General features: G+C 49.0%; 1 protein-coding gene across 2 annotated transcripts in view; it reads left to right on the top strand.

The window, feature by feature from the left end:
* CPNE5 (copine 5) overlaps positions 1-26,794 on the top strand; it is a 90,792-nt gene that overhangs the window by 13,125 nt on the left and 50,873 nt on the right. For both annotated transcript variants that reach the window (XM_065884676.1, XM_065884675.1), the window contains exons 2-3: positions 1,413-1,453; positions 3,464-3,510. In XM_065884676.1, the coding sequence (XP_065740748.1) occupies positions 1,413-1,453; positions 3,464-3,510 (88 nt within the window). The remainder of the gene's footprint in view (positions 1-1,412; positions 1,454-3,463; positions 3,511-26,794) is intronic.

Genomic DNA, 26,794 nt, shown 5'->3' with positions numbered 1-26,794 from the left:
GTCAGTAGCTCCAACAGGTGGGAGGGCTCACAGGAAACCCCTTCTGCAATAAAGCCCTTGCTCGAGTCAACAAGGGTCTTCAATGAGTGGGTCTCCCGGTGGGCACCTCTGGGAGGCTGTGTGAAGCACAGCTCAGAGCCGTCCCAGGGGGAGTCAGGAAGCCGGGCATTTATCCTCCAACTCCTGCCCATCATTGGCTGCTGTGGGGAGTGTAAACTTCCTGGTATTTGCAGCCCTGCCTCCCCGAGAAAGCCCTTGGAAGAGAAGTAGGAGGAAACTGTGGGTGTGTACAGGAACTAGGAGGGCTGAAGGGGTAGGGCCGAGCATCAGCAGCCTTCAGAGCTGGCACTCTTCTCTCTATTGTACAGATGAGGAAACAGACTCAGAGAGGTTAAGTCACTTCCCAGCCAGAGACCAAGTTTTCTTTGAGCCATGTTGCTTCCTGACAGCAGTGGGTCACTGTGGAGTGAGGGACACCAGATGTGCAGGACACGCCCTTGCCTGATCTCCCTATGATCTCCCATCTGTGAGATGGGATAATGCTTACCCAGTACTGATCTTGCAGGACAGAGTGAGAATTGGGAGCTAATATTTGCAGAACGCTTGGCGCAGTGCCTGGGGTTCAGTGAGTAGGAGCCATGATTGCACAGAGGCAGGGAAGGAGGGGCTCCGCTCCTGTTGTGAGAGCTCTCTGCCTCCAAACATTGTGTCCATCATTTTCTGTTTGTTTGTTTTTTTGGCCACGCTGTGCGGCTTGCAAAATCTTAGTTCCCCAACCGGGGATTGAACCTGGGACCCTGGGAATAAGAGCGCGGAGCCCTAACCACTGGACCACCAGGGAGTTCCCAGTCATCTTGCTGCATGAGTTCAAGTCTAATTGTTAGGACCATGTGTTAGCTCTGGCCTTGACCACAAAAGGACCCTGTTCAAATGAGTCTGCATCCCCTGGGAGGTATCATTAATTAATCCACTGGCACAGGTGAGATGATTGAATAAACTGGCTGTAAGTAGAGCCCTGAGAGAATGGTACATTAGTGGCTTGATTTCACTTTATTTTTTCAGAGACAGAGAAGTGGTAAAAGGAGAATTTCTAGAACAATTTCTACAACATTGGGCAGATTGTGTTTCGGCCCAAGAGCAAGGGGCTGTGGGATCCAGAGCACCAGGGTCCACAGGAGTGTGTGTTGGTGGCGGGGGTGAGAAGCAGGAAGCACCACACACCCTAGGAGCTGAGCTGAGGAAACTCTGGGGCCCAGCCAGCTCCAATGAACCCTAATAAACGGTGCTGAAGGAGCCTCCTTCTTCGCATTTGCCTGAAGCCAGGCCCGAGGCAGCCTCCGGATCTCAGTAACAGCCTGAATCCCCTGAGATCCTTGGGCTGTGCTAACTCCTGCTCTCTCCCCCTCTTTCAGGAACCTTTTGGACAAAGACATGTTCTCCAAGTCTGACCCATGTAAGTCCTGCACTGACAGTAATAACAGTAACAACAACAGCAATGACATTGTTTTATTTTTTTCTTTTCCATGATAGTTTATTCCAAGATATTGAATATACTTCCCTGTGCTATACAGTAGGACCTTGTTGTTTAACTATTTTATGGATAGTATTAATTCCAAACTTCTAATTTATCCCTCCCCCCTACCTTTCCCCTTTGGTAACCATAAGTTTGTTTTCTATATCTGTGAGTCTATTTCTGCTTTGTAAATAAGTTCATTTGTATCACTTTTTAGATTCTACACATAAATGATATCATATGATAGTTCTCTTTCTCTGTCTGACTTACTTCACTTAGTATGATAATCTCTAGATCCATCCATGTTGCTGCAAATGGCATTATTTCATTCTTTTTGAGGCTAATATTCCACCATATATATGTACCACATCTTCTTTATCCATTCATCTGTCCATGGACATTTAGGTTGCTTCCATGCCTTGGCTATTGTAACTAGTGCTGCTATGAGCATTGGGGTGCATGTATCTTTTCAAATTAGAGTTTTCTCCAGATGTATGCCCAGGAGTGGGATTGCTGGATCGTATGGTAGCTCTATTTTTAGTTTTTTGTGTTTTGTTTTTTGTTTTTTTTTTGCCATATGCGGGCTTCTCACTGCCGTGGCCTCTCCCGCCGCGGAGCACAGGCTCCGGACGCGCAGGCCCAGCAGACATGGCTCACGGGCCCAACCGCTCCGCGGCATGCGGGACCCTCCCGGACCGGGGCACGAACCCGCATCCCCTGCATCGGCAGGCAGACCCCCAACCACTGAGCCACCAGGGAAGCCCTATTTTTAGTTTTTTAAGGCACCTCCATATTGTTTTCCATAGTGGCTGACCAATTTACATTCCCACCAACAGTGTAGGAGTGTTCCCTTTCTTCCATACCCTCTCTAGCATTTCTTCTTTGTAGACTTTTTGATGATGGCCATTCTGACTGGTGTGAGGTTATACCTCATTGTAGTTTTGATTTGCATTTCTCTAATAATTAGCGATGTTGAGCCTCTTTTCATGTGTCTATTGACCATCTGTATGTCTTCTCTGGAGAAATGTCTATTTAGGTCTTCTGCCCATTTTTTGATTGGGTTGTTTGCTTTTTCTGTTATTGAGCTGTATGAGCTGTTTGTATATTTGGAAATTAAGCCCTGTTGGTCGCATCATTTGCAAATTTTTTCTCCCAGTCTGTATGTAGGCTGTCTTTTTGTTTTGTTTATAGTTTCCTTTGCTACAACGCATTATGACTACTACAGTAGCCAACACAGTAGCCTGTACTGAGTGCTCACTATGTACTAGGCATCGTTCCCAGTACATCAAGGCTATCTAATGTTTCACAGATACTGTCTGGAGAAAGAAAACTTGGAGGTCTGACCCTTCCCAGCCCCCGTACTTGTGAAGCCTCAACACAACCAAGTGGGTAGGGAGGGCTCAAAAGGTCTCAGCCCCAGGGAAACCAGTGCATTTAAGAGCCCCAAATATCTGTGGCCTAGGGGGATGAGCACTGATTTTGAAGCCCAGGGTTCTAGCCCTAAGCAATGCTGCTCAAGTATATGACCTCAGACAACTCATTGGCCTCCTCTGATCCTCAGTTTCCCCATCAGGGAAGTGGGGCTGATGATAATAATAGGCCCCATGAGGCCACCTTGGGCTCTAAAGGGACAAGCAGGTTTCAGATGCTCTCTCCTGCCACACCTCTGCCACTCAGTCCTCTGTCATGCACACCTGTCTACCTGCCTCACACTTTACACTTGCTCTAGCCTAGATGTGAGTGACCCTGACCCTCCTCCCAAAGGGTGCCCCTCCCAGACACACCTATGTTCTGGGCCCCCTCCTCCAAGCTGACACCACCCAGACCCAACACTGCTACCTAGACCATAGTGTCCTGAGGCGCCTGACCCTCCAGGGCCCTCCGCATCTGGGGCCCACACCTTCCTCTTGGCCTGGGGTGTTAACCCTTTTTTCTCTCCTCTCCTCACAGTATGCGTCATGTATACTCAAGGGATGGAGAACAAGCAGTGGCGGGAGGTAGGTACAGCCCCTCTCCCACCGTGGAAACATCAGCCTGTTCCTGATTGTCTGTCTGTCTGTTCATCTAACTCTGCAGTCATCCCACCTGATGTGTTTCCAACATCAGCATCTAAACCCCCGGGAAGGATAGTAAGGCGTGCAGAGTCTTGTCCTTGCTGATGCAAGAAGAGACTAAAGGTGGAGAGAAAGTTCCTGTCCTCAGGGAGCCCCAGTCTGAGGGGGGAGACAGGGAGTCCAGGCCCACCAAGATCATGACCAGAGACATGGGTACAGCATCTAGCACCATGTCTCAGCCAGAGCAACCTTCCCGTGGTTTTTGACTAATGTGAGTGAGTGTGGCTTTAGTTGGGTGATTCTCCTGCTCAGAAACCTTTGGTGACTCCCCTCTTCTTTGAATCAATCTCAGCTGCTTAGTCTGACTTCCAAGCTCTGCCATAACTCAGGATGGCCCGCTTTTCCAGCCTTGTCTCAATTCCATTGTCCCCACCAGAGGCCTTTTGCCCTTGTGATAGGGTGTTTAAGGAGAGGGCAGACTTGAAGTGCTCGCTCTTAAGAATCACAGACACTTTTAGTGGGTGGCTGCTAGATACCTTCAGTCTATTCCCCACCCAAAAGACAGAGGAATCCTATTAAAACCCAAGTCAAATTCTGTCCCTCCTCTGTTCAGAACCATCCGGTAGCTCCCATCTTGCAAAACTAAAGTCTCTGTGGTGACCCAACAGGCCCTAAAGGATCTGACTTCCTTTACCTGACTGACCCATTCCCTACTGCTCATCCCCTCCATCACTCCACTCCAGCCACACCTGCCTCTTCCTGCCTCAGGACCTTTGTACTTGCTGTTCCTTCTTCCTGGAATGCTCTTTCCCCAGATGTTCACGTGGCCCCTCCACAGTTCCCTCAGATCTTGACTCAGACATCACCCTATCAAGGCCTTCCCTTGGCTACCCCATCTAACATTTCAGCCTCTCCACCCTTTCCTGCTTAATTTTGCCTCCTTATCGCTTTTCACCATAAGCCATAAACGATACTCTGGTTTACTTATTTATCTTGTTTGTCATGTGTCAGCTCCATGAGGGGAAGGATTTTCATCTGTCATTAACTCTTACATTTTGAGCACCTGGAAAGATGCCCAGCACACAGTAGGTGTTAATAAATGGCTGTTGAAGGAATGACTGGATTAGGAAAAGGAGCCAGGTGACAGAGGCTGGCAAGGATGTGGCAGCTGTTGTCTCGTTCCCGTCTCTGCTTCCTTCTTCCCTTAGACCTTCTGTGCCAGCTGGTTTTCAGGTGCAGAGAATAAAAGGGGGAACTGGTCAAGGGGGAGGGTTCTTGCAGCCCCTGGCTCCTGTCTGAACAAAGAAGGAGCAGACCTCCTTACTCTTAGAGAAGAGGATCTGGCCAAGCAAGGATGAGGTCAAAGTCTGGGAGGTGAAGAATGTTTTCTTCCAGGGTTGAGGAGGTGGGAGTGAATTTACTGGACTCAGAGCTGAAGGGAGTTTCCCGTGACCTTCATAGCTGTGCTCACTCCTTCTGGTGATCAGAAGAGGCCCAAGGATGGGACAAGAGGGAATTTGACCTTGGCAGCCCTACCCATGCCCTTTTCTACCCAGACCTGGGAGGGAGGCCCAGGGGCTCCGGATAGAGACTCAGCTTGGTGTCTCCACTGAGAGAGGGAGAGGTACCAATGACTAATGGAACAGAGACAGCTCCAAAGAGCAGAAGGACACAGGTCCAGACCCCAGAGCCTGGGGAAAGGGAAGGAAGAGGAGTGGTGCATGAGATGACCAAAGCCAAGAGCCCACAGGGGCGGTGGTCCCAGGTGACTTGATGAGAATGAGAACAGCCAGTAAAGCTTCAGTAATTCAGACTTCAGAAACGAACCTCTCTTTCCTCGTTGGTGGACTGACTGGAGCATCACCTGCCCTGCTCCCTGATCTGCCCTCCCTCAGGCTTGGCAGAAGCAAGTGGCCAAAGGGAATGAATTTTATCCATAAAATGTATGGGAAATATTTCCGCAGGGGCTGGGCTAAAGTTGACTTTTTCTTCCTCTCCAATACTCTAAGCCAATTAAAGTGTAAACCAGATTGCTGGGGAAATGTTTAGCTTAAAGGAACTAATTAACTTTTGAGACCTTTTGGCTGAGCTTCATAGAGAACAGTAATGTCCTAATGTCTCGGTGATTCATTCAGGAAAGTCTGGAAGGGCCTCTTCAGAAGGGTGCTGCTCCATGAACCCTTAATTACATCCTGTAATGAGACTTGTCTCATTTGGGTCAGGGCCCATGTTGCATCTTTTTTTTTTTTTTTGGCTGCGCCTTGCGGCATGCGAGATCTCAGTTCCCCAACCAGAGATTGAACCCATGCCCACTGCAGTGGAAGTGCAGAGTCTTAACCACTGGACTGCCAGGGAAATCCCCATGTTGCATCTTGTTATCACAGACACTGCAGGGTGGAGCAGAGGAACGGTGACAGGCCTTGGAATCAGATACACCTGTGCTCTCACTTCTGGCTCCAACCCTTTCTGGAACAAGTTACTTTTTTTTTAAATTAATTTATTTTTTTCCCATTAATTAATTAATTTATTTATTTTTGACTGTGTTGGGTCTTCACTGCTGCACACAGGCTTTCTCTAGTTGCGGTGAGCGGGGGCTGCTCTTTGTTGCGGTGTGTGGGCTTCTCATTGACGTGGCTTCGCTTGCTGTGGAGCATGGGCTCTAGACACGTGGGCTTCAGTAGTTGTGGCATGCGGGCTCAGTAGTTGTGGTGCATGGGCTTAGTTGCTCCATATCATGTGGGATCTTCCTGGACCAGGGCTCGAACACGTGTCCCCTGCATTGGCAGGCAGATTCTTAACCACTGAGCCACCAGGGGAGTCCCTTTTTTTTTTAATCACAGTGTTTATTTATTTATTTTTCTTTATTTCTTTATTTTTTGGCTGCATAGGGTCTTAGTTGTGGCACGTGGGATCTTCATTGAGACATGCAGGATCTTTTGTTGCAGTGTGTGGGTTCCTCGCTGTGGCGTGTGGGCTCCAGAGCAAGTGGGCTCTGTAGTTTGCGGCACGTGGGCTCTCTCATTGAGGTGCGCGAGCTCAGTAGTTGTGGTGCGTGGGCTTAGTTGCCCCAGGGCATGTAGGATCTTCCTTCCCAGACCAGGGCTCGAACCCACGTCCTCTGCATTGGAAGGTGGATTCTTTACCACTGGACCACTGGGGAAGTCTCCTGGAACAAGTTGCTTTTAACCTCTGTTTCCACATATGTAATACGGGGGTAACACCTACCTTGTAGGCCTGTGGTGAGGGCAAAGCAAGATGATGGATATAACATACCTGCTGTGTAGTCATTGTCTGGTAAATATCATTGTACAACATCATCCAGAGTGTTGGGGCCTTACTGGTCCCTCCCCCATTTCAGTCAATATTTACAACAGTAAGCATTCTTGAGATGGGGGCGGGGGGAAGAGGGAGATAGGCCAAAAGAAAAGTGTTTCACCAAAAACACAAGATGGAACTAGGGAGTTTACAGCCTAGAAGGGGAGATTCCCATGCATGAATGATGCTAACAGAGGTTGTGATGAGAGGTATTGATGAGAATAGAATGGGAGTTCAGAGGAGAGAAAATTACAGCCAGAATGTCATTTGGATTTTTCAGTGGAATTTGAACCTCAACGCCAGCCATCTGGCTAAGGGATGCATGATGTGGAGCAGAGGAGAATGTGGGTTGGAAGGAACTTCAGGGCTCAGCTGGTTCACCCTCCTCATCCTATAGAGGAGCAGGATTGGCCTCATGTGTTGGAATCAGGGGGCTGGACCCCAGTGCAGGGGCAGCGTCCACTTGGAGGAGCTGAGTCGATCTGGGTTTCAGTGAAGCCGGGGGCCATACACAAGGACCCAGCATCAAAGATGGTGGTGAGGGCTTCCCTGGTGGCGCAGTGGTTAAGAATCCACCTGCCAATTCAGGGGACCTGGGTTTGAGCCCTGGGCCGGGAAGATTCCCACATGCCGCGGAGCAACTAAGCCCGTGTGCCACAACTACTGAGCTTGCGCTCTAGAGCCCGCAAGCCACAACTACTGAGCCCACGTGCCACAACTACTGAAGCCCGTGTGCCTAGAACCTGTGCTCCGCAACAAGAGAAGCCACTGCAATGCGAAGCCTGTGCACCGCAGCGAAGAGGTAGCCCCTGCTCGCTGCAACTAGAGAAAGCCCGCACACAGCAACGAAGACCCAATGCAGCCTAAATAAATAAATAGATAGATAAATAAATAGATAAGTAAATTTGTAAAAAAAAAGATGGTGGTGAAAGCAAAGGCATGGAGGTGGCTGGAGTAAGCAGGCCAGTCCAGGTCCTGCAGAGTTGGGAGATATAATACAGGGCTAATTATAAAGGAGTTGGGGTTCAGGGAAACCAACGTGGGCTGGTGAATCACAGGGGCTGGGGACAGTGGGACTACTCCAGGCCTGAGGAGGTAAGGGGTGGGGGTGGTTCCTGGAACCCCAAGGGAGCTTGTCTACAGGAGCAGGGGCCCTCAGTGGAGGGACATGGTCAGCCTGGGCAACCTCACTCTCTCCCCACCCTCTGCTCTCCTGCCTTCACCCCCCATTGGTGGAATCCCACTGGAAGACTTAGAGCGGGGAGCGGCTGTTGATCCAGTCCACACAGGTCGGCCTCCCGGGCACAGAGCAGGGTGGGGAAGGGCTGGAAGTAGATCCAGAGGGCCAACGGAGACCATCCAAAACAGAGGGTGAGCAGATGAATGAGGCTGGTGTTCAGGGTGTGAGGCTGGTAAGATACAGGGAGAGACAGCTGAAGGGAGCTCCTGACTCTCAGGCTGAGGACTCCGGGGTCATAGGGTCAGAATGTCAGAGAGGAGACTGACCCCATTTACAAGAGACCATCAGCACCATGCCCAGCCTTCACGGGTGACGGTGACAGAGCTCTGTTGCATGGGCTACCCCTGGGACACAGGCTTCAAGCTATTTCTGTAGAAGGAAAGATACCCTCAAACATATCAAGGCCCTACTTTGCCTGGTTCTTTGTGTGACCTGCAGAGGAAAGTATCAGGAAGGGAGAGTTTAAAGAATAATCCAGATCCATCTCTATGGAACTGTCCCTGGGATGGAAGCCTGTTTTTCCTAGTAAACACGAACCCATTCCCGTGGCTTCACCTGCTAGTTCATTGCAAAAAGTCTCTCTGTTAGTGGAATCTTGGCCAAGAGATATTCATTCCATGGCCGGAGGGAGTCAAGTGCAAGCACAGCAGTTTCCCTAGGCAGGGTCTCCCATGTTTGCATAAGACCACAGAAGGATGAAAGCTGCTCTCGCAGCCCCTGGCTGCCTGGTTTCAGCTGATTTTAACCGTTTGGGTCATTGTAATGCCTTCTGAGAAAGCTCCGTCTTCCCATCACCTAAATCTGTCACTGCACTTTGTGAAAATTGACTCAAGATGTAATTTTAGCCCAGGAAATCGACCACTATTTGCATCAAGGCTTACTAAGCCCTTCTGCATGTCCCAGGAGAGGCAGGATGGCCAGGTAGGAGGAGTCCCAGAAACTCTCTCACTAGGAAGAGGGAGCTGTGCTTGGTTCCCCATTTGAAAAGTGTAGGGGTGCAGCAAATAATAATAATAATGAATTTCACGTTGGGAATTCCCTGGCAGTCCAGTGGTTAGGACTCCATGATTTCACTGACGAGGGTGAGGGTTCAATCCCCGGTTGGGGAAATAAGATCCCACAAGCCCCACAGCCAAAAAAAAGAAAAAAGAAAAAAAAAAGAAAAGTGTAGGGGTGATCCCTGCCCCTCCCTTGCCAGGTGGCTGTCCAGGCTGAGGGCCCTTCAGAAAGGAGGACATGTGTATCCTGGAATCTTAGGGTGTCCCGCTGATCAACCCATACCACCTGCAGAGCACGTGGCCCCAGCCGCCATGCCCACATGTCCCTGCCTGAGCGCTCAGTCTATTTTTGAGCAACCTCAGCCTGCTGAGCATCTTAACACCAGCTGGGAATGACAGTTCATCTCTGAATATTCGGGATGATCTTCCTTGGAGCACCTTGACATGAGCCTCCACATAACTTTGACTCAACTTACTGTGTGCTGGGAGATGAATGCTGGGGACACAAAGGGTGACCAGACACTATCTACAGCCAGAGCTCACTTTCAATTCAGGGAGGTAACAAAAACAACAATAACTGCAATAGTAATGCTAATAGCAAACATATCTAACAGTGATGTACCAGGCACTGTTCTAAAAAGCACTTACTGTAGTAACTCATTTGATCCTCACAACAAACCTGTGAAGGAGGTAGCAGCAGCATTATTACTGTTATTATTATTATTGGCCTCATTTAACAAAACAGGAAACTGAAGCCCAGAGTGGTTAATGTGAAAGTAGTTTCTAGAACATGACCTCAGAACTATAATAGAGTTATACATAAAGGGCATAATTCCACTCATTCCTAATTCCACACTCCTTAGATGTGCAAGTAAGTTGATTTTCTCATATTCTTTATTTTTTTAAAAAAATTTATTTCTTTAACTTATTTATTTTTGGCTGTGTTGGGTCTTCGTTGCTGTGCGAGGGCTTTCTCTAATTGCAGCAAGCGGGGACTACTCTTTGTTGCAGTGCACGGGCTTCTCATTGCAGCAGCTTCTTTTGTGGAGCACAGGCTCTAGGTGCGTGGGCTTCAGTAGTTGTGGCACGCAGGCTCAGTAGTCGTGGCTCGCGGGCTCTAGAGCGCAGGCTCAGTAGTTGTGGCTCACGGGCTTAGTTGCTCTGCGGCATGTGGGATCTTCCCAGACCAGGGCTCAAACCTGTGTCCCCTGCATTGGCAGGCAGATTCTTAATCACTGTGCCACCAGGGAAGTCCCCCACATATTCTTTCAATGTTTGAGGATAGCTCACATGGCCCTGTTAGTACGCTTTGGGGCAGACCTAGAATGTGACCATTTCTATCAAGAGTTTCTCTTTATATAACTGTCTCTTGTCCCTTTGCTAATCTGGGCACACTCCCTGGAACACACGTCCATTTGTCAATGTTCTTCCCAAAGTGTGTGTCCTGCACCATTCCCTTCTCCAGCTCAGAGCATCGTGGGCTGGCTCCCTCCTCACAGGGGCTTGGACTAGACAATCATGCATTCGACATTACCTAGAATTCCACTGGCCTTTTTGGCAGGTGTCTTCGACTTACTTCATATTGAGTTTGGGGGCTCCTGTATCCTCCTCAAACAAGCTGCTATCCAAACAGAATTCCTCCAGCTCAGATTTGGCAATTGAGTTTTTGAAACTAAATGTGAAATTTTACATTTATCTCTGTTACATGTCATTTGGCAGATTCAGTCTGTTGTTATGGTCTGTGAAGATCACGTTGAATTATGGTTGTGCCTCCTGGTCCTGGGTTGGGGCAGTCATTGTCCACGCGAGTGATAGGGATGGAGAGCTGTGGTCCTCCACTAGAGACCTTTTCCCAGATTGATCTCAGTTACCTAGTTGACCTTTGGGGAGTGCTGTTCAGCCACCTAGGATCTACATAACTTTGTTATAACCCATCTCGTATTTCTGCGTCTGGTCCCTAAGGACATCATGAATAACAGTCAAATACCCTGTCAGATGATGCCCTGAACTTGATGCCCATCCCAGCTCTGAGATTTACCACGTGACCTGGGTGAGGTATTTATCTTCTCCAGGTCTCATCTTACTCATCTGTAAAATGGGGTTAGGAGAGCTTCTTGGAAGGACTAACTAAGATAATGCTTGTGAAATGCCTGGAAATATCAACTGCAGTGTGCCATTGCCCAGCTCGGGCCCCTGGGCGCCCTTCACAGGGGGAACGGCCACACTTGGAGACCCTGGGAACTAAACCAACCCTGCCCGCACCAGGAACCCAGGAGCAACAGCCAACATTCTCAAATACTCAAGCTTCCTGGGAAACCCGAGTTCCCTCCTCAGCCTGGGGCTGTAGGACCTGATTCGCTCTCCAAGGAGTGAGGGCTTCCAGGGGGAGAGGGGCTTGAAGGGAAGCATCCCAACCCTGTGTGAGGAGTCCCTCATCAGGAGGGGCTCTTTCAGGAAAGGCTGGACACAGGGATGTCATCCCTGTGTCGTGCCTAGAGCATTGTAGCATGGCATGCCGGCCACCAGGATGGTGGCTGCGGATGGTGCAGGAGACCCACTCCCAGACTCTGTGGTGCCTTTGTCCCCTGCTGGTGTTTATCCTGGGTATCTCCTCTCAGTCTGCCCACAAAACTCTGCCTCTCTGGTGGTGGCCTGTCTGCCTCCTGCCCCCTATCAGACCCCGACTATCCTCCCTGGCTCTGGCCCCAAAGGTCACCCCCAGGCTCATCCCCAAGGTCTCCTTTTTAGCTCCTCCTGAACAGAAGAGGGCTTTTTCCTGTGGCTCTCCAAATGACAGCTCAGGAATTCACCCATTTCTCAAGGCTCTAAGACAAAACATCAACTTCTTAGCCTGGTGTTACAGCCTCTCCCATTTGGACTACCCTAAACATGGCCATAAGACAGGAACTACCATGGATTCAGCCCTTGCTGTGTGCTCTGCTGGCGCATCCCTAATGCTGCAGCCAACTGTGAGGAGATGTGATTGGCCCAGATCACAGGTAGGAACTGAGACGGGAAAAGCTGAAGCGGCTTATGCAAGGCCATGCAGTTCATCAGTGTGGGGCTGGGACTCAATCTGTTATGAAGCCACCTAACCCTGGTTGGCCAGCTGCCAGGTCTTTGGGACAGAGACCTGCAGCCTCCCACAGTCAGGAGTGGGTGCAGGCACACCTCTGCTTCCGCTCAACCTCGACGCCAGGACCTACACAACTGTGAAAGCAGGTCTCAGGCTGATTTCTGCCGCACGCACCTGTGAATTAGATTGAACCGTATGAATCTGCAATTTGAAAATTTTGGCAATTTCATATGGTCTAACAGTTAAGGTTAGACTCTAACCTAATATTAGTAAGTGGCCCCTAGTCACACACCTGTCCTTACAAGCTCAGAGAGGTCCCTGGGCCTGCCTCTTGCCTGAAAGGCTTCTGAAAGTCAGCCAAGGGATGATGTTCCAGGGTTGGTAAGGATCAGGCCACAGCAGCCTCCATCTGTGGGAGAACCCAGGGGTATCAAAAGCCCAGGCCCACTCCCAAGGCGTGAGGTCACTGGTCTCTGCAGATTCTCACTCCCTGCTTTTGCAAGTGCTTAAGTGCTTGTACAGCACTCCTAACCATCCAGGTGTCTCTCTACCCCTTCCTGTTGGTTGTGAAAAATCATTGCTAACATCCCTCTGTTAATAGGGCTCTCCAGTACCCAGGAGATAACGTATTAGAGGTGAGGCCTCCTAATTAGGGTCTTTCAAATGTAACTCCCACTCATAAGGTAGATGAAACTCATTAAAAAATAATTTAAAATAATGTGTTACAGACAGTAGAACAAAACCCAAGCTGTTTGACTCCAGGCTTTTCCCTCCCTACCTCAGGGCCTGTTACCCACTATCTTAGGGAAGAAGCTCTTCTTAGCTCTGTCCCTCTCCCTGCATCCAAACACTCATAGCCCCCAGTCTGGCGTACTGCCCACCCTCACTCTATTCCTCCAGAGGAAATTCTCCACCATGCCCTTTCCTTTAGCCAGCTCTGATCCACCTTAAGCTGTCTCTGAGATCCCCAGACACCTCTGTCCCAGCAGCCATGATTGCTCCCTGATAACTCTGATTATTTAAGCTACTCAAAGAATCAACCAAGATGTATGGAAAATCTGTGTGACAACAGGCATCCTTTACTGAGTGCCTGCCATGTGTCCAGCATCTCATACTCATCATCCCTAATCCTTATAACAACTTTGCAGGCAGGTACAGATTATGCCCAGACCACGGAGGAGGGGTGGGATCCTGGGCACTTTTAAGAGTCAGACAAACCTGGGTTTGTTTCAGGACCCTGGTACTTAGAGCTGTGTGGCCTAGACACTTATCCCCTCTGAGCCTCAGATTCCTCACATGTAACATGGACAACTAACAATACTTACCTTCTGGATTGTCTAAGGATTTGAGATAACATAGGATAAGTTGCAGGAGCCAGGTAGGCACTTGGTAAAAGATAGCTCTTGTTAATAGATCACTGATGGTGCCGGGCAATGTACCAGGCAGTTTATATACTTTATCTCAGGTAGCCCATTCTATAAATAGCAGTGTGGAGGCCAAGAGAAGGGAAGTAATTTAGGTAAGACACTGTGGTATCCTCCAGGGTGCAAAGCTGTAGCAGGGAGGTCCCTGCCCTCAGAGACCTTACAGGGTGCTGGGGAGAACAGACACATATATAGAAGGATTTATTTATTTACCTTTTAAATTTTATTTTATTTATTTTTATTTTTTGGCTGTGTTGGTTCTTTGTTGCTGCATGCAGGCTTTTTCTAGTTGCGGCGAGTGGTGGCTTCTCTTGTCGCGGACCATGGGCTCTAGGCTTGCAGGCTTCAGTAGCTGCAGCACGTGGGCTCGGTAGTTGTGGCTCATAGGCTCTAGAACACAGGCTCAGTTGTTGTGGCGCATGGGATTAGTTGCTCCGCGGCATGTGGGATCTTCCTGGACCAGGGCTCGAACCGGTGTCCCCTGCATTGGCAGGCAGATTCTTAACCACTGCGCCACAAGGGAAGCCCTATAGAAGGATTTAAAAGCCTCATTTATTCATCTTGTTGAGGGTGTTGGAACAGATCCTCTCTGAGGCCCCAAGTTTCAGACCACAACTAGTCCAAGAGCTTCCCAAGTAGTTTAGACATGAATTCTCAGCGCTTCACAGCAGGGAGAGATCAAGAGGGCTAGGGAGGCTTCCAGGGGGAGACAACACCATACTTTGGACTTGAAGGATGGTGGGAGGAGGAAAGGGCATTCCAGGAATGGGACCCGACATGAGCAAAACCTGGGGGTGGGAATGGCCTGCGTGTCCGTGAGCTAGCTGGCTGTGACTTAGTCCAACTGCAGCCCAGTGTGTGCTGGAGGGAGGTTAGAGATCAGCTCCAGAGGGGAGGGCGGCACCCCCCGGAAGCCCTGTTGGGAGTATGTGGTCTTAGATTTTATCACGGTTTCCAGAATCAGTAGTCAGGGAACTGGCATTTATTGAGCACTTACTATATGCCATACACTGATCCAGGCATACAGTGGAGAACAAGACAGGCAGAGTCCATGCTCTGGAGAGGCTTAGTGTAGTCAGCAAAGAAATTGGATAATTTCAGGTACTGGTTGATCAGTGCTGTGAAAAAGATAAGACAGTGTGATGAGACAGTGACCTGGGAAAAGGGAGCTGCTTTAGTTAAAGGGGTGTCAGGGGAGGCCCTGCTGAGGGGCTGGTGACTCGAGTTGAGCCCCAAGCGGTGCCATACATTAGTCTGGTGGTGGGGAGGTTCCAGGCAGAGGGAACAGCGAGTGCAGAGGCCTGAAGGTGCGAACAAGCTCTTTTCGTCAAAGGACCAAAAGAAAGACTGGTACAGTTTGAGTGGTGTGAATAATAAGACAGTGGGCCGTATGGTCACAGAGGTTGCACAGGCAGATCCTGCAGGGCTTTGTAGGCCATGTAGGAGTTCAGACACTGCTCTAAGTGTGATGAGAAGCTATTTGAGGGTTTTGAGCAGGGGAGTGATGTAGCCTGGTTTATGTTTCAGAAAGATAACTCTGTCCCCTGTGTGCAGAGCAGATTGTAGGGCAAAGGGCAGCTGCAGGAAGACAATTTGCAGTGTTTGTGGAGCTCCTGGGATGAGATGGGGTGGGCAAGGGCAGTGGGGATCCGCTTGATCCAATGGCCAAGAGTTTAAGTGTGAAATGAAATGACCTTCCGCCCACTAGGCTGTGAGCCCAGTTGGGATCCCTGATGACCAGAACAGGACCTGGCCCCCGTCATAAAATGTAGACCTTTATCAAAAGATTTAAAGTAATGAATGGACTGTTATTGTTGCTAAAGCCCAAAACAGGAGGCAAGCCTCGCTAGGAGGTGGATTCCCAGGCCAGCATGGGGTTGGCTTTCCGACTCTCCCCTTTTTGCAGAGAGGAGTCTGCCTCTGCAAAGAAAGGTCCCTCTTGAGCCTTGGGTCCCTTGGGCAGCCTTTAGTGGTTTTTGCTCTTGTCACACAGCTGCATTTCCAGGGCCTTGACTCCCGGTCATCAGGAGCAGGCAGTCTAGGACCAAGGCCTTACTTCAGGGACCAGGTGAGTACACAGGTACCTTTTCCCAGTTTTAAGGTTAGGGCTTTAGAACCTGCTTACAATGTCCCTTCAAATCCTGTCTTTTCCACTTCCCATAACCTCTCTCAGTCCTAGTTTCTTTCATCAGCAAAATGAGACCCTGGGACCCTGATGCCTGCTCATTGGGCTGTGATGGGACGTAATGACAGAATCACCTCAGTGCCTTGTTGTGCTCAATACTTTAAATAGTATTATTATACAATACAGTCAGACAAAGCTATGGGGCGGCTCTGTCCCCTGTCCTGCTGATCCTCAACAGGAGGATGAGTGACATTCCTACTCCCCATGCAGTCTCCACATCAGCAGCACCCTGTGATCTGCCTTGGCCCTCACCACATCCCAGCTGAGGAAGCAGTTGGATGGAGGGGTCCTTGCTTCGCCCAGCGACTGCTAGCAAGTGGCAGAGCCGAGGTGTGATGTGGTCTTGAGTCTGAGTCCGGGCTCCTTTCATCTGCCCAGGCCACTGACTTTCAAAATGGGCTGTTCTGGCTCCAGGGTTTGATGTGGTGCCTCAGGGTCCAACTGTGAATTTGTGTGTGGCTCCTGCCACCCCTTCCCCCATTCAGCCAGAGGTGTTTGTTAGTTCTGTGTGATAACATTAGACAGGAGCCTAAGATTCCCTTTAAAGAAAGGAGTCTGCCTTTCTAGTAAACCCCGAGGATCTAGGCCAGGTCCCTTGGTAGCTGATAAATCTATTTATTCTTTGGCGTTAGTGTCCAGGCACACTTCATAGCTGCAGCTGAACTGTTGAGAGCGCGGACTCTGAAGTCAAGGTAACTGGGTCCGAATCCAGGCCACCACCTTCCCAGCTGGGGCGCTTAGGCAAATGCTTAGGCTCAAAAGCCTGCTGTGAGGATTAAAGGAGTTAACTCATGTAAAGGGGCTGGCACGTAGAGAATGCTCAATAATGGCTCTTCCTGTAAGAAGCCCTTAAGTGAGAAACCACCGATGCTATCATTTCACTGATGGTGTATAAGGAAGGAACTACTGATGCTATCATGTCAGATGTCATGATGCCATCTGATAGGAATCATAGACATTTTGGGGTGTGCTGGGGGACAGGTGCTATTGTGGCAGGCTTTCTCAGGCTCCCCCATTCTCCCAAAAGCGGCTGCTCAGGCAGGACCAGAAACACAAGCCAGTGGAGAGTGTTTTGCCGGCAGGTTGGCAGCCAGGCTTATTGGTAAAAGGGCCACTCCCCCAGGAGCTGGGACAATTTAACAGATTATCGGAAACAATGGCTAATTAGGAACTAAGCTTTTTGGCAGGAAGTCTTTTATTATAAAGCTTGATAAAATTTCACAGGCCACTGCTGGTGTCTGGGGCCAGAACAGGAACCTTCTCTGTCTAGGCCTAAGCACTGGGAAGGCCATTGGAGCCTCAGGCCTCCCATCTCCACCTCTGCCCTTCCTCACCTAGAGGCCTTGACAAAACAGGAAATGGTCTGGGAGGCCACCAGGCCACAGAAGTCATGGTTCACTCTGTGTGCCTTTAGGTAAGCCCCATGCTTTCTCTGGGCCTCGTTTTCCTTACTCTCTAAGGAAGAGATGGCCACAGGATCCTGGACCCCTCCCGTGAGAGAACCTGAGAGAAATTTCCAGACCCAAGACGGTGGTGGACCTGGCATGGGACTTCTGTGCCCCTCCACACAACCCATGCCCTCCTGCCTGATGCCCAGACCTCTGGCCATTCTCCCCAGCCCTGGACACCCACCCAGTCCCCTATTCCCAGAGCCAAGCAGATTCCCTCGTCCTATTTGTATTTGAGTCAGATAGATTTCTGGCCTCTAATTTTAATCCCAGTGAACATGATTCGTGAGAGTCCAGGGGCTGGGCTCTGCAGCAAGATGTTAGAATCTGCCATTAAGGAGCCATCAGTAATATATGAAAATTATAGGGGAGCTCCTGCTGGGGAAGGGTGGGCAGCTTGGAGGTAGAGAGCAGCCTGTCAGCTCTGGCCTCCTTCTGTCCTGGCCAGCACAGTCACTGGGGGCTTCGCAGCTGGGGGGGAAGGTCTCTGAGGCTTCATCCAGCTGTAATTTGTAAAAAGGCAAGAGCTGCTTAAATCAGGGGCGGTTAAGATTGTTCAGGCTTGCAGAGCCACCCACTCACTACTGAGGCAGAGGATCGCAGTGAACACCGTGATCCTGTCACTCCTGGGAGCCCTGGCCCTCCCCCCGGGCCTCCTGGAGCTCTGTTTCTTCATGTGTAAAATGGGGATGATAATAAAATCATCTCCATCGGGGTCAGTGGGGGGTTAAATGAGATCATGAATGTGTGGAAGTGTTGTGAAGATGAGAAGTCACGATACAGAGCGGAAGGAGGAGGAGGATTTGATGGAAGGGAGAAACCTGGGAGAGGGGGGCATAGACAGGCTTCTGGGACAAGAGGGCACTGCTCAGAGCCAGAGCCCCGCCTGGCCTGGGCTCTTGTCACTGCCCGTTTCCTAATCAGCTATGTGACCTCTGTCAGGGCACCCCATCCCCGCTTCCCTGCCTCTCTTTTCTCATTGGTTGAGAGGATTTGGTTCCTTCTGGCCCTAAAATCTTCAGTTCTGAGTCAACTTGTTAGTCAATGAATGTTCACAGAAATCATAGGAAGGACCAGGACTGTGGTGTGTGTGTGTGTGTGTGTGTGTGTGTATGTGTGTGTAGGGGTTAGAGGTGGTGTGGAGGTTGAGCAGAGGAATAGATCGGGGCGCTCACCTGTGCCACCTGACCTGTAGAACCACCCAATTCCACAGGAAGAATTAACCAGGTGGAAGGGACAGTCAGCACTGAAGAAGTTCAGAGGTTGGGCTGGGGTAAAGACTGATAGGACATAGTCCCAGCCTCATTCACAGTATTAACCTCTTATTGTTGAGTGACTCGATCAACTCCTAATTGATTAGCAGCCAGAATGCCTGAGTTTGAATCCTGTTCCTTCCACCCATTAGCTGTGTGACCTTGGGCAAGTCACTCAGTCTCTCTGAGCCTTATCTTAGTTTTCTCTTCTGTAAAATGAAGATGATAGTAGTACTGCCTCATAAGGTTATTATGAATATTAAATGAGTTAATATATGGAAAACATTTAGCACCTGGCACCTGGTAGGGCTTGGTGACAGTTGTTATCAGTATTGAAGACCAACTGGGCAGCAGATGCTCTGTGCAGCCTTTCATGCACATTTCCCTCTAGCCTTCCCCTGGAGAAGGAAGGATGTTCTGTTTTAGCGATGGGGAAATGCACCTTCCGAGGGGTTACCCAGGTGGTCTCACATAGATAATAAGTAACAGAACCCTGGCCAGTGGGGCTCCTGGGCCACTGGCCTGGCTACCCCTCTGCACCTCCCTGGCTCCAGCCATGGGCATCTGTGGGGAGTTGACCGACATGTTGGAAGACATCCCTGAGCTGCTTGCTGTCACTGCCCCCAGCAAGTGGGTTGTGAGGAAGAAGAAGAGGACCAGATTTTGGAAATCTGGAAGCAACAGAGAGAGCCTCTTCCCAGGCTGCCTTTGTTCTGCATCTCCAGTTTCTGAGCTGGGGATGAGTGGGCCAAGGGCACCACTCCCCCCATTCTCACTAGCAGCCTCCTTGCCCAAGGGCTCCTCCTGCCTTCCCTTTCCTGCAGTGGCCAGAGTGAATTTTCTTCTCTAGGCCTGGATGGCTAAGCAAAATTTACACATTCTACTTCCTTTTTTCTAACTGAGGCCTGGGCATTGCTAGGTGTTGAGGGGAGCCCACAGGGAGGGCAGAACCTTGATCTTAATGGAGCAGCTAGTTTGTAAGAGCAAAGGGCCAGCCCTGAATTTTCCCCTCAGCCTTACCCTGTATGTGGAAGTTATTTGGAGAGAAACCACACAGAACTGGGACCTCCAGGGGACTTAAGCACAGAGCACCCCTTTAGATGGAGGATAGAAACCTTCTCAGGCATGGAAGATGGGTAGGAAATGTTAGCGGTTAGGGCCAGGAGCATCTCAGAGACAGGGCTGAGTTCAGAGACTTGGGAGATATATACCTCCTGGGTGGCTGGGCCAGGGTTTGGGATTTATAAAGAACCGGAGTGTGGAATCACAAATTTACAGAGCATGTTTTATGTCCCAGGCTCTCTTCTAAGTATATTACATACACTAAATCACTTAAGCCTCCAATAACTCTATAAAGTGTGGATAAATGGTCATTTCCATTTTATGGAAGAGGAAATTAAGGCAAAGAGGTGAAGAAGGTGTTGCAGGAAGGGGGACCCCTTCCAGGGCCCAAGGGTGGGCTCTTGTCTAACACTCAGAAATGAATTGTCTGAGGAGACACACACACTGACAAAGCAAAAGACTTTATTGGGACGGGGCGCCTGGGTGGAGAGCAGCAGGGTAAGGGGACCCAGGAGAACTGCTCTGCCACGTGGCTCACAGTCTCAGGTTTTATGGTAATGGGGTTAGTTGCCGGGTTGTCTCTGGCCAGTCATCTTGCTTGGCCCAGACTTGGTCTGACTCAGGGTCCTTCCTGGTGGTGCGTGCATCTCTCAGCCAAGATGGATTCCAGCGAAAGGATTCTGGGAGGTTAGTAGGACATATTATGGGCTGGCGTCTCCTCCTTCCTTTTGGCCCCTCCCATATTTTCCCAGTTAGTTTTCAGCAGCAGTACCATGTTCCTTATCAGGACCTCCTGTTGTGAGAAACTTATGCAAGTGGTTATCATGGTGCCTGGCCAAGGTGGACAGTTTCGGTCAACGGTTCCCTAACAAAGGGATTTGGCCAAGGTCACACAGCCAGTGAATAGCAGAGCCAGGATTTGAAACCAGGAAGCCTGGCCTCAGACTGCTCTATTAACTACTTCACTTTACTGCCTTATGTGCAAACCCCCAAGATCTGCCTTCCAAAGCTAGAGTTAGTGGTTCTTAAAGCTTTCTTCTTCCCTTTGAGAAATTGATGAAAACCATGGCTTCTCTCCCCAGAAAATGAGGACATGTACGGATATTTGCATTCAATTTCAGAGTGTCACAGCCCACTCAGAGCTGGTTCTAATCTAGCAGTTGCCCTTCCCTGCTGGGCTCTCTGACATCTGTGTGGATGGGGCCGGGATGGCTACTTTCTACAAAGCAGAGGCTGTGGTGAGAGCCCTGGACCCTGAGAGTCCCCACCAAGGCCCACAGGTAGGATGGCTGGGTTGGGACCCTGCATCTCTGAGGGCTGTCACAGACCTTGGGTACCTAGGCTGCATGGGCAGGAGTCACACACTTTACTGGTGACATGAATGTTACCGTGTCTAAGAAGAATGGGGTGGGGGTGGGGACCGTTCTTGGTTTGTGTTCAGGTGAGTTGGAAATAGTATGAGTGTGTGAATGTGTTTGTGAGAGAGAAAATATATCAGTCAGGGTCCCAGCAGGAGAGAGAATTCTACTCAGTTGTTTTCACTGAAGAGATTTAATGGATTTCTTTCAAAGGTATGGGTGAGGTTGAGGACACCCACAGGGACAGTGCAGCACCCAGGGCCTGGCAACAACAGGGAGCTGTTTCCACCCAGGCTTGAAGAGGCAGTGGGAGGAGACAATGTTATTGTGCGTGAGTGAGAGGTGAGCGTGGTGGTGGGCGTGGGGGGAGCAGCCCCTCCCAGAACCATGGTGCTGAGACTGGGCCAGAGACGGAGGAAATAGCCCACATTCTCTCATCTCCCGTCTCCCATCTGCCATCTGCCATCTGCCAGTGCCTCCCACTGGCCAAACCCAACTGGAACCCACAGAGCAAGGGAACCAGGTGATGGAGTTTGATGGGAAGCAATCTCCTGGAATGGAGAAGGAGCTGGGCAGGGTGGGGCGGCAGCAGGAGACTCTCCAGCACGGAGAACAAGCCTCCAAATCAGTCTAGGACTAACTGCCAGCTCAGTGCCCCCTGCAGGTCAGGAGGCCCATGTCTTGACACAGGCTTGCCCCGTCCCGGCCTTGTAGGTTGGATGTAGGAAGGGAAGACCTTCTGCCTGACCTGGGTGCTCAATCCCAGCCTTGCACTGGCCCTTGTCCCAGGGCAGTTTGGTGGGACAGCTGCCCACCTGCCCCCATAAATCTCGACTTCTATGTGTAGTCCAGCCCCTGGGAGCCACTTAATTTAGTCCTCAAAGAAGTTTCAAGTCTGCCTCCCCTCTGAGGGTCTTGCTCAAACTGATGATATATAATTAATGCTGCTTAATTGATATTCTTGGGACTTAGTCATAGGGGTTTTAGGAACCCTTGGGAGCATCTTTTGTGACATGTCAGGAGCTTTTCCCACTGAGTTTTGTTGCCAGGGACAAGAAGTAAGCTTTTCAGAGGGTGAATACCCTAATTTCCAGGCTTATTTCTCATTTGTACTTTCTCCTCTCTGGGAGGCTGTCCCAGCCCCTGGGGTCAAAGTCCCCTCACCTCCCCGACTGCTCAGCCCCTTCCCCAATTTCATACCACAGCCTCCCCAGTCCACACTTGCCACCTACCCAACAATTCTCTAGGGTTCTCTGCATCAGAATCACTTGGTAAAACAAAGCAGATTTTGGGCTTCCCTGCAGCTTTGTTAATCAGAGAATTCCTGTGCCTACCAGTGTTTGGTGGTCTGTGCCCCAGACTTGAGCAGTGTCAGGCTCCCTCCCATCCTTAGAGACCAAGTGTGGACAAAGGGCTTCAGAATGGAATGGAGGGAGGGACAGGCCCTTCCAGGGACCTGGAAGGGCGTTCAGGGCTGGCTTGGCTCAGGATTACAGAGTGGTGAGGGGTTAACCTACCTTCCCCTCCTCCCCAAGCCCCCTTAGCAGAGTCAGATCTCGTGCCTTTGCGTGCTTCCCGCTGCTAAAACCTCATCTCTCCAAGTCCCTTCTGGCTTGAAATCTCTAATTCTCTATGTAGAACGAAATACAACCAAATTAATTTTTTCTTTTAAAAAAAAACATCAGTTCAGCTGTGATCTGACCGTCATTAATAGGGGTATAAATTGGGTCTGACACGGACCCAGTGGCTTCTTGGATTTTTAAAATCCAAGTTTTCACATTTTTTTCCCTTTGTTATTAGCCCAAGTAATGAAGGCTATAAAACATCTTTAGTAAGTCCCTGGGTTTAAGATTTCATTCACAGTAGTTTAGGATGTGCATATATGTTAATTACCCCTGGTCCTGGTAATTTATCACCGCCCAGCCAGGCTCACTTGTCCCCTTTCCTGCTCTAGGAGATATTGGGTGCCCTTGGAGTCCCCCTCCGTGTCCTGTTTCCAGGGGAACTCCATTTTCTTCTCCAGCAGAGATCAATCTCTAGGGAATTCCCCCCTATTGAGCTTCAAGTGCCATTTTAAAAGCAGCGCTGTCATCTTCCCTAATGGGTGTTTTCCTTGGAGTCTCTGCCGGGAGTGGAGGGAGATGGAAGGATGCACAAAGGAATACTTGCCTCTTCTGGGCTGGGGTTTATATAAAATTCTGCCGGAGGGATTTTTTTATTGTGTTTGAGAGAGGAAGGCAGTGCATTGAGGAGGAGGTAGGTCCCTTTCTTAAGAGAGGATTCTCTCGAACCTGGGTGTTTTCCTGGAATAGTCTACATTCTAGAAAGCTATTAGGAGAAATTTTCTTTGCATCTGAAGACACGCGGGATTAAGAATTAGAAAGGGCAGGAGAGGAAAATGCAGGAACTGTTTTGCAACCAGGGTTATAAGATTGTTATGGAATTTGTGGGGTGGGGCAGGAACCCAGTCTTATTCAACTCAATGTCCTTACCATGGCCTTGCACACAGGGAGGCTTCTATAAATGCTTGTGAAGTAAACCTCATCTTTATTTGGCTTTCATAATGCTTGAGGACTCTTGGCAGTTAGATGAAGTAAAAATATAATAAGCCTTGGGGAGTATCTCTGTGCTTCCTAGATGAGATGCTGCCCGATTCGTGAGTCATTTAATAAAGCCAATTAGATCTTCAAATTAAAAAAATATATATATATATACATATATATGTATATATGTGTATATATATATATATATATATATATATATATATATATATATATATCAAATGAGCTTTGGAGTTAGACATTCTTAGGTTTAGATCCCAGCTGTGCCTAGCTGGTGTGAGCTTGGGCAAGTCACTTAACCTCTCTGATTTTTAGTTTTCTCACTTGTAAAATGGGTAAATGGTCACAGGGTTTTTGTGAGAATTGAGTGCGATAATTCAATGATCCACTTGATCTACTAAGCATTCAGTAAGGGGCTCAGTAAATGTTAGTTTTCTTCCTTCCTCCTACCATGTTCCTACTGAGAATCTGTGGTTCTCAACTCCATCTGCATCTTAGAATCATGTAGGAAACTTTTTAAAAATACAGTCGTTCAGGCCCCACCCACTGAGATTCGGATTTAATTGGCCTGTGGTAGGGCTTGAGCACGGATGGGTTTTTTTGTTTGTTTGTCTTTTTTGCCGCTCCTCATGGCTCGTGGGATTTTAATTCCCCTACCAGGGATTGAACCCTCACCCTTGGCAGTGAAAGCGCAGAGTCCTAACCACTGGACCTCCAGGGAATTCCAAGCATGGGTATTTTTAAAAATCTTCTGTTAAAGGCTACGTTTCTTTAAAGATAAAATCACGATTCCCGTAGAAATATAAAATGAACACACGGCAAAGATTTATTCAACTTATTAATCAATGAGGGACCCAGAAAGATGTTATAACTGGTTCAAATAATTCCAACACCACACACATATATGAAATTGGGAATACTGAAATGAATTTACAAATAGCTGCAAAATTGGTCTGTATCCACAGGGTAATAATCAAATAATCACTTGCATTCCACTGAGGAAAATCTATTTGCATTTCTATGGATAAAATCATCTGCATTACTCTATGCTTTCTATAATTTGCGGAGTCGTAAAGTAGCTCAGAGATAATGAACGATGCAGACCTCTATGAAATCAGATACCTGGACTAGTATACGAAACAGGATGCCCAGTGCTCTGCTTTTTTGTACATTTTAATAACTTTCACACTTCCCCAGCTAGGGTGGAGCACCCTGCCTTAGACCTTTGTATATCGTTCTGTTAACAGTGTTGTCACACTGTATTGTAGTTATTTGTTTGAGTTGTCCCACCTATGATAGAGAAGTCCTTAAGTACAGGATTCGTGTTCTATTTATGTTTGTAACCCAGCACCCACCACACTGCCTGGCCTACTTTATAAGTGCTTAAAAACTGTTGAATTCATAATTGGAGTTGGATAGCTCTAAGAAGCAAGCAGAACGAGTATTATTCTCCATCTTCTGATGAGGAAACTGAGGCTTTGAAAGTCTCCGATCAAGTCACACAATCAGCTTGTGATGAAGTTGGGACTCAAACCTTCTCATCGATTTCCTCATTCAACCTTTCTTCATTCAACAATGAGTACCTACTGTATACCAGTCACTGGGAGCAGTGGGCTTCTGCTGTCCTTGCCTTCAGGACCTTATATGTAGGGTAACATGGCTTAGAGAACGTGAGCCAGAATGCCTGGGTTGTGCCTTGAAGTCAGCAATTATTAGCCATGTGACCCTGGACAAATTACTTGGCTTTTTGGTGCTTTCATTTTCTCATCCATAAAATAGGGAAGCCTGCCATAAAAGGATTAAATAAGGTAGTATGGTGTGAAGTGTTTACTGCAGCTGCTGGTGCTATAATCATGTAGGACTGTGAGCCTGTGACTCTGTTAAACATTGTGTCAGGTCCTGAGCTGCAAAGATGAGGAAAACTTGGATTCCCGCCAACCCATTGCTTGAGAAGCTCAGTCTAGTGGGATGGAAAGAGTAGATCATTATTAGGTCTTGTGATGAGTGCAGCCATAGTGATATGAGGAGGATTATGGGAGTGCAAGGGAAGGGGTGGGAGTTAGAGAGCTGGACTTTCGGGGAGCTGAGTCCTTAAGCATTAGCGATTGGCCTACCTGGGGTACCTGCCAGGAGGTGGCTATTGCAGTGTTTGAGGCGAGAAAATGAAGAGTCCTGACCAAGGCCACGGCAGAGGAGGCAGGGAGAGGGGAGAGATTTAGCTGATGGAATTGATGGGAATGAGAGATTGATTTGCTGTGGGCCTGAGGGCAGGAAGGTGCCAAATCTAGTGCTCCCCAGATGACCCCACACTGCCCTGGGTGGGATGTTCTCTTTGCAGGTTTCTAACTTACTTCAGGGGAGAAGGGGATACCTAGCTATGTCCCAGACAACTAGAAACATGTTAAGAATGGTCGACGACCTATTTAAAATATTTTCACTTTGTCTGCCTGTCTTGTTTAGTTTGGGGAATATCACGCCCTACCACCATGGAGTGTACAGTGCTTTTGCGCTTTATCTTTTAGACCCATGTCCCTTTTTAAAAATAAAATCTCACCAAAAATATCTAGTGGATTGAAGACGTAAAAGAGCTGCTTTGATGGAACGGGTAGCCCGGAACGGTGCCCACACTGCCCGCCCTCCATGACATGGGAAGGCTCCTGGGAGCTCCCATCCCTGTGGACCACAGTCTAGCCCAGTGGTTCTCCAAGGGAGGTCCCTGCACCAGCAACATCAGTGTCACCTGCATTTTTAGAAGTACAGATTCTGGGCTTCCCTGGTGGCACAGTGGTTAAGAATCCGCCTGCCGGTGCAGGGGACATGGGTTTGAGCCCTGGTCTGGGAGGATCCCACGCTCCGCGGAGCAACTGAGCCCGTGTGCCGCAGCTGCTGAGCCCGCGTGCCACAGCTACTGAAGACCCCGTGCTCCGCAGCAAGAGAGGCCTGCGCATCACAACAAAGAGTGGCCCCCGCTCGCCGCAGCTAGAGAAAACCCGTGCACAGCAACGAAGACCCAACGCAGCCAAAAATAAATAAATAAAATAAATAAATTTATTAAAAAAAAAGAAGTACAGATTCTTAGCCCTCATCCTAAACCCACTGAATCAGAACCTACAATCTATGTTTTAACAAACCTTTAAGTAATTTTCATGCCCAGAAATGGGGAGTGACTTGCTTTAAGTCATTCAGGGAGTTTAATGGGATATAATTATTGAGTGTCCAGTGTGTGCCAAACTCTAGTGTATGTGTTGCAGGGGTTACCAAGAAAGTTAAGTCTCTGAATTAGTTATGCGCTGCTGAGTAACAAATT

Source organism: Phocoena phocoena, chromosome 10, assembly GCF_963924675.1.
Source record: "Phocoena phocoena chromosome 10, mPhoPho1.1, whole genome shotgun sequence".
Classification (NCBI taxonomy): Eukaryota; Metazoa; Chordata; class Mammalia; order Artiodactyla; family Phocoenidae; genus Phocoena; species Phocoena phocoena.
This window is presented reverse-complemented; position numbering and strand designations above follow the sequence as displayed.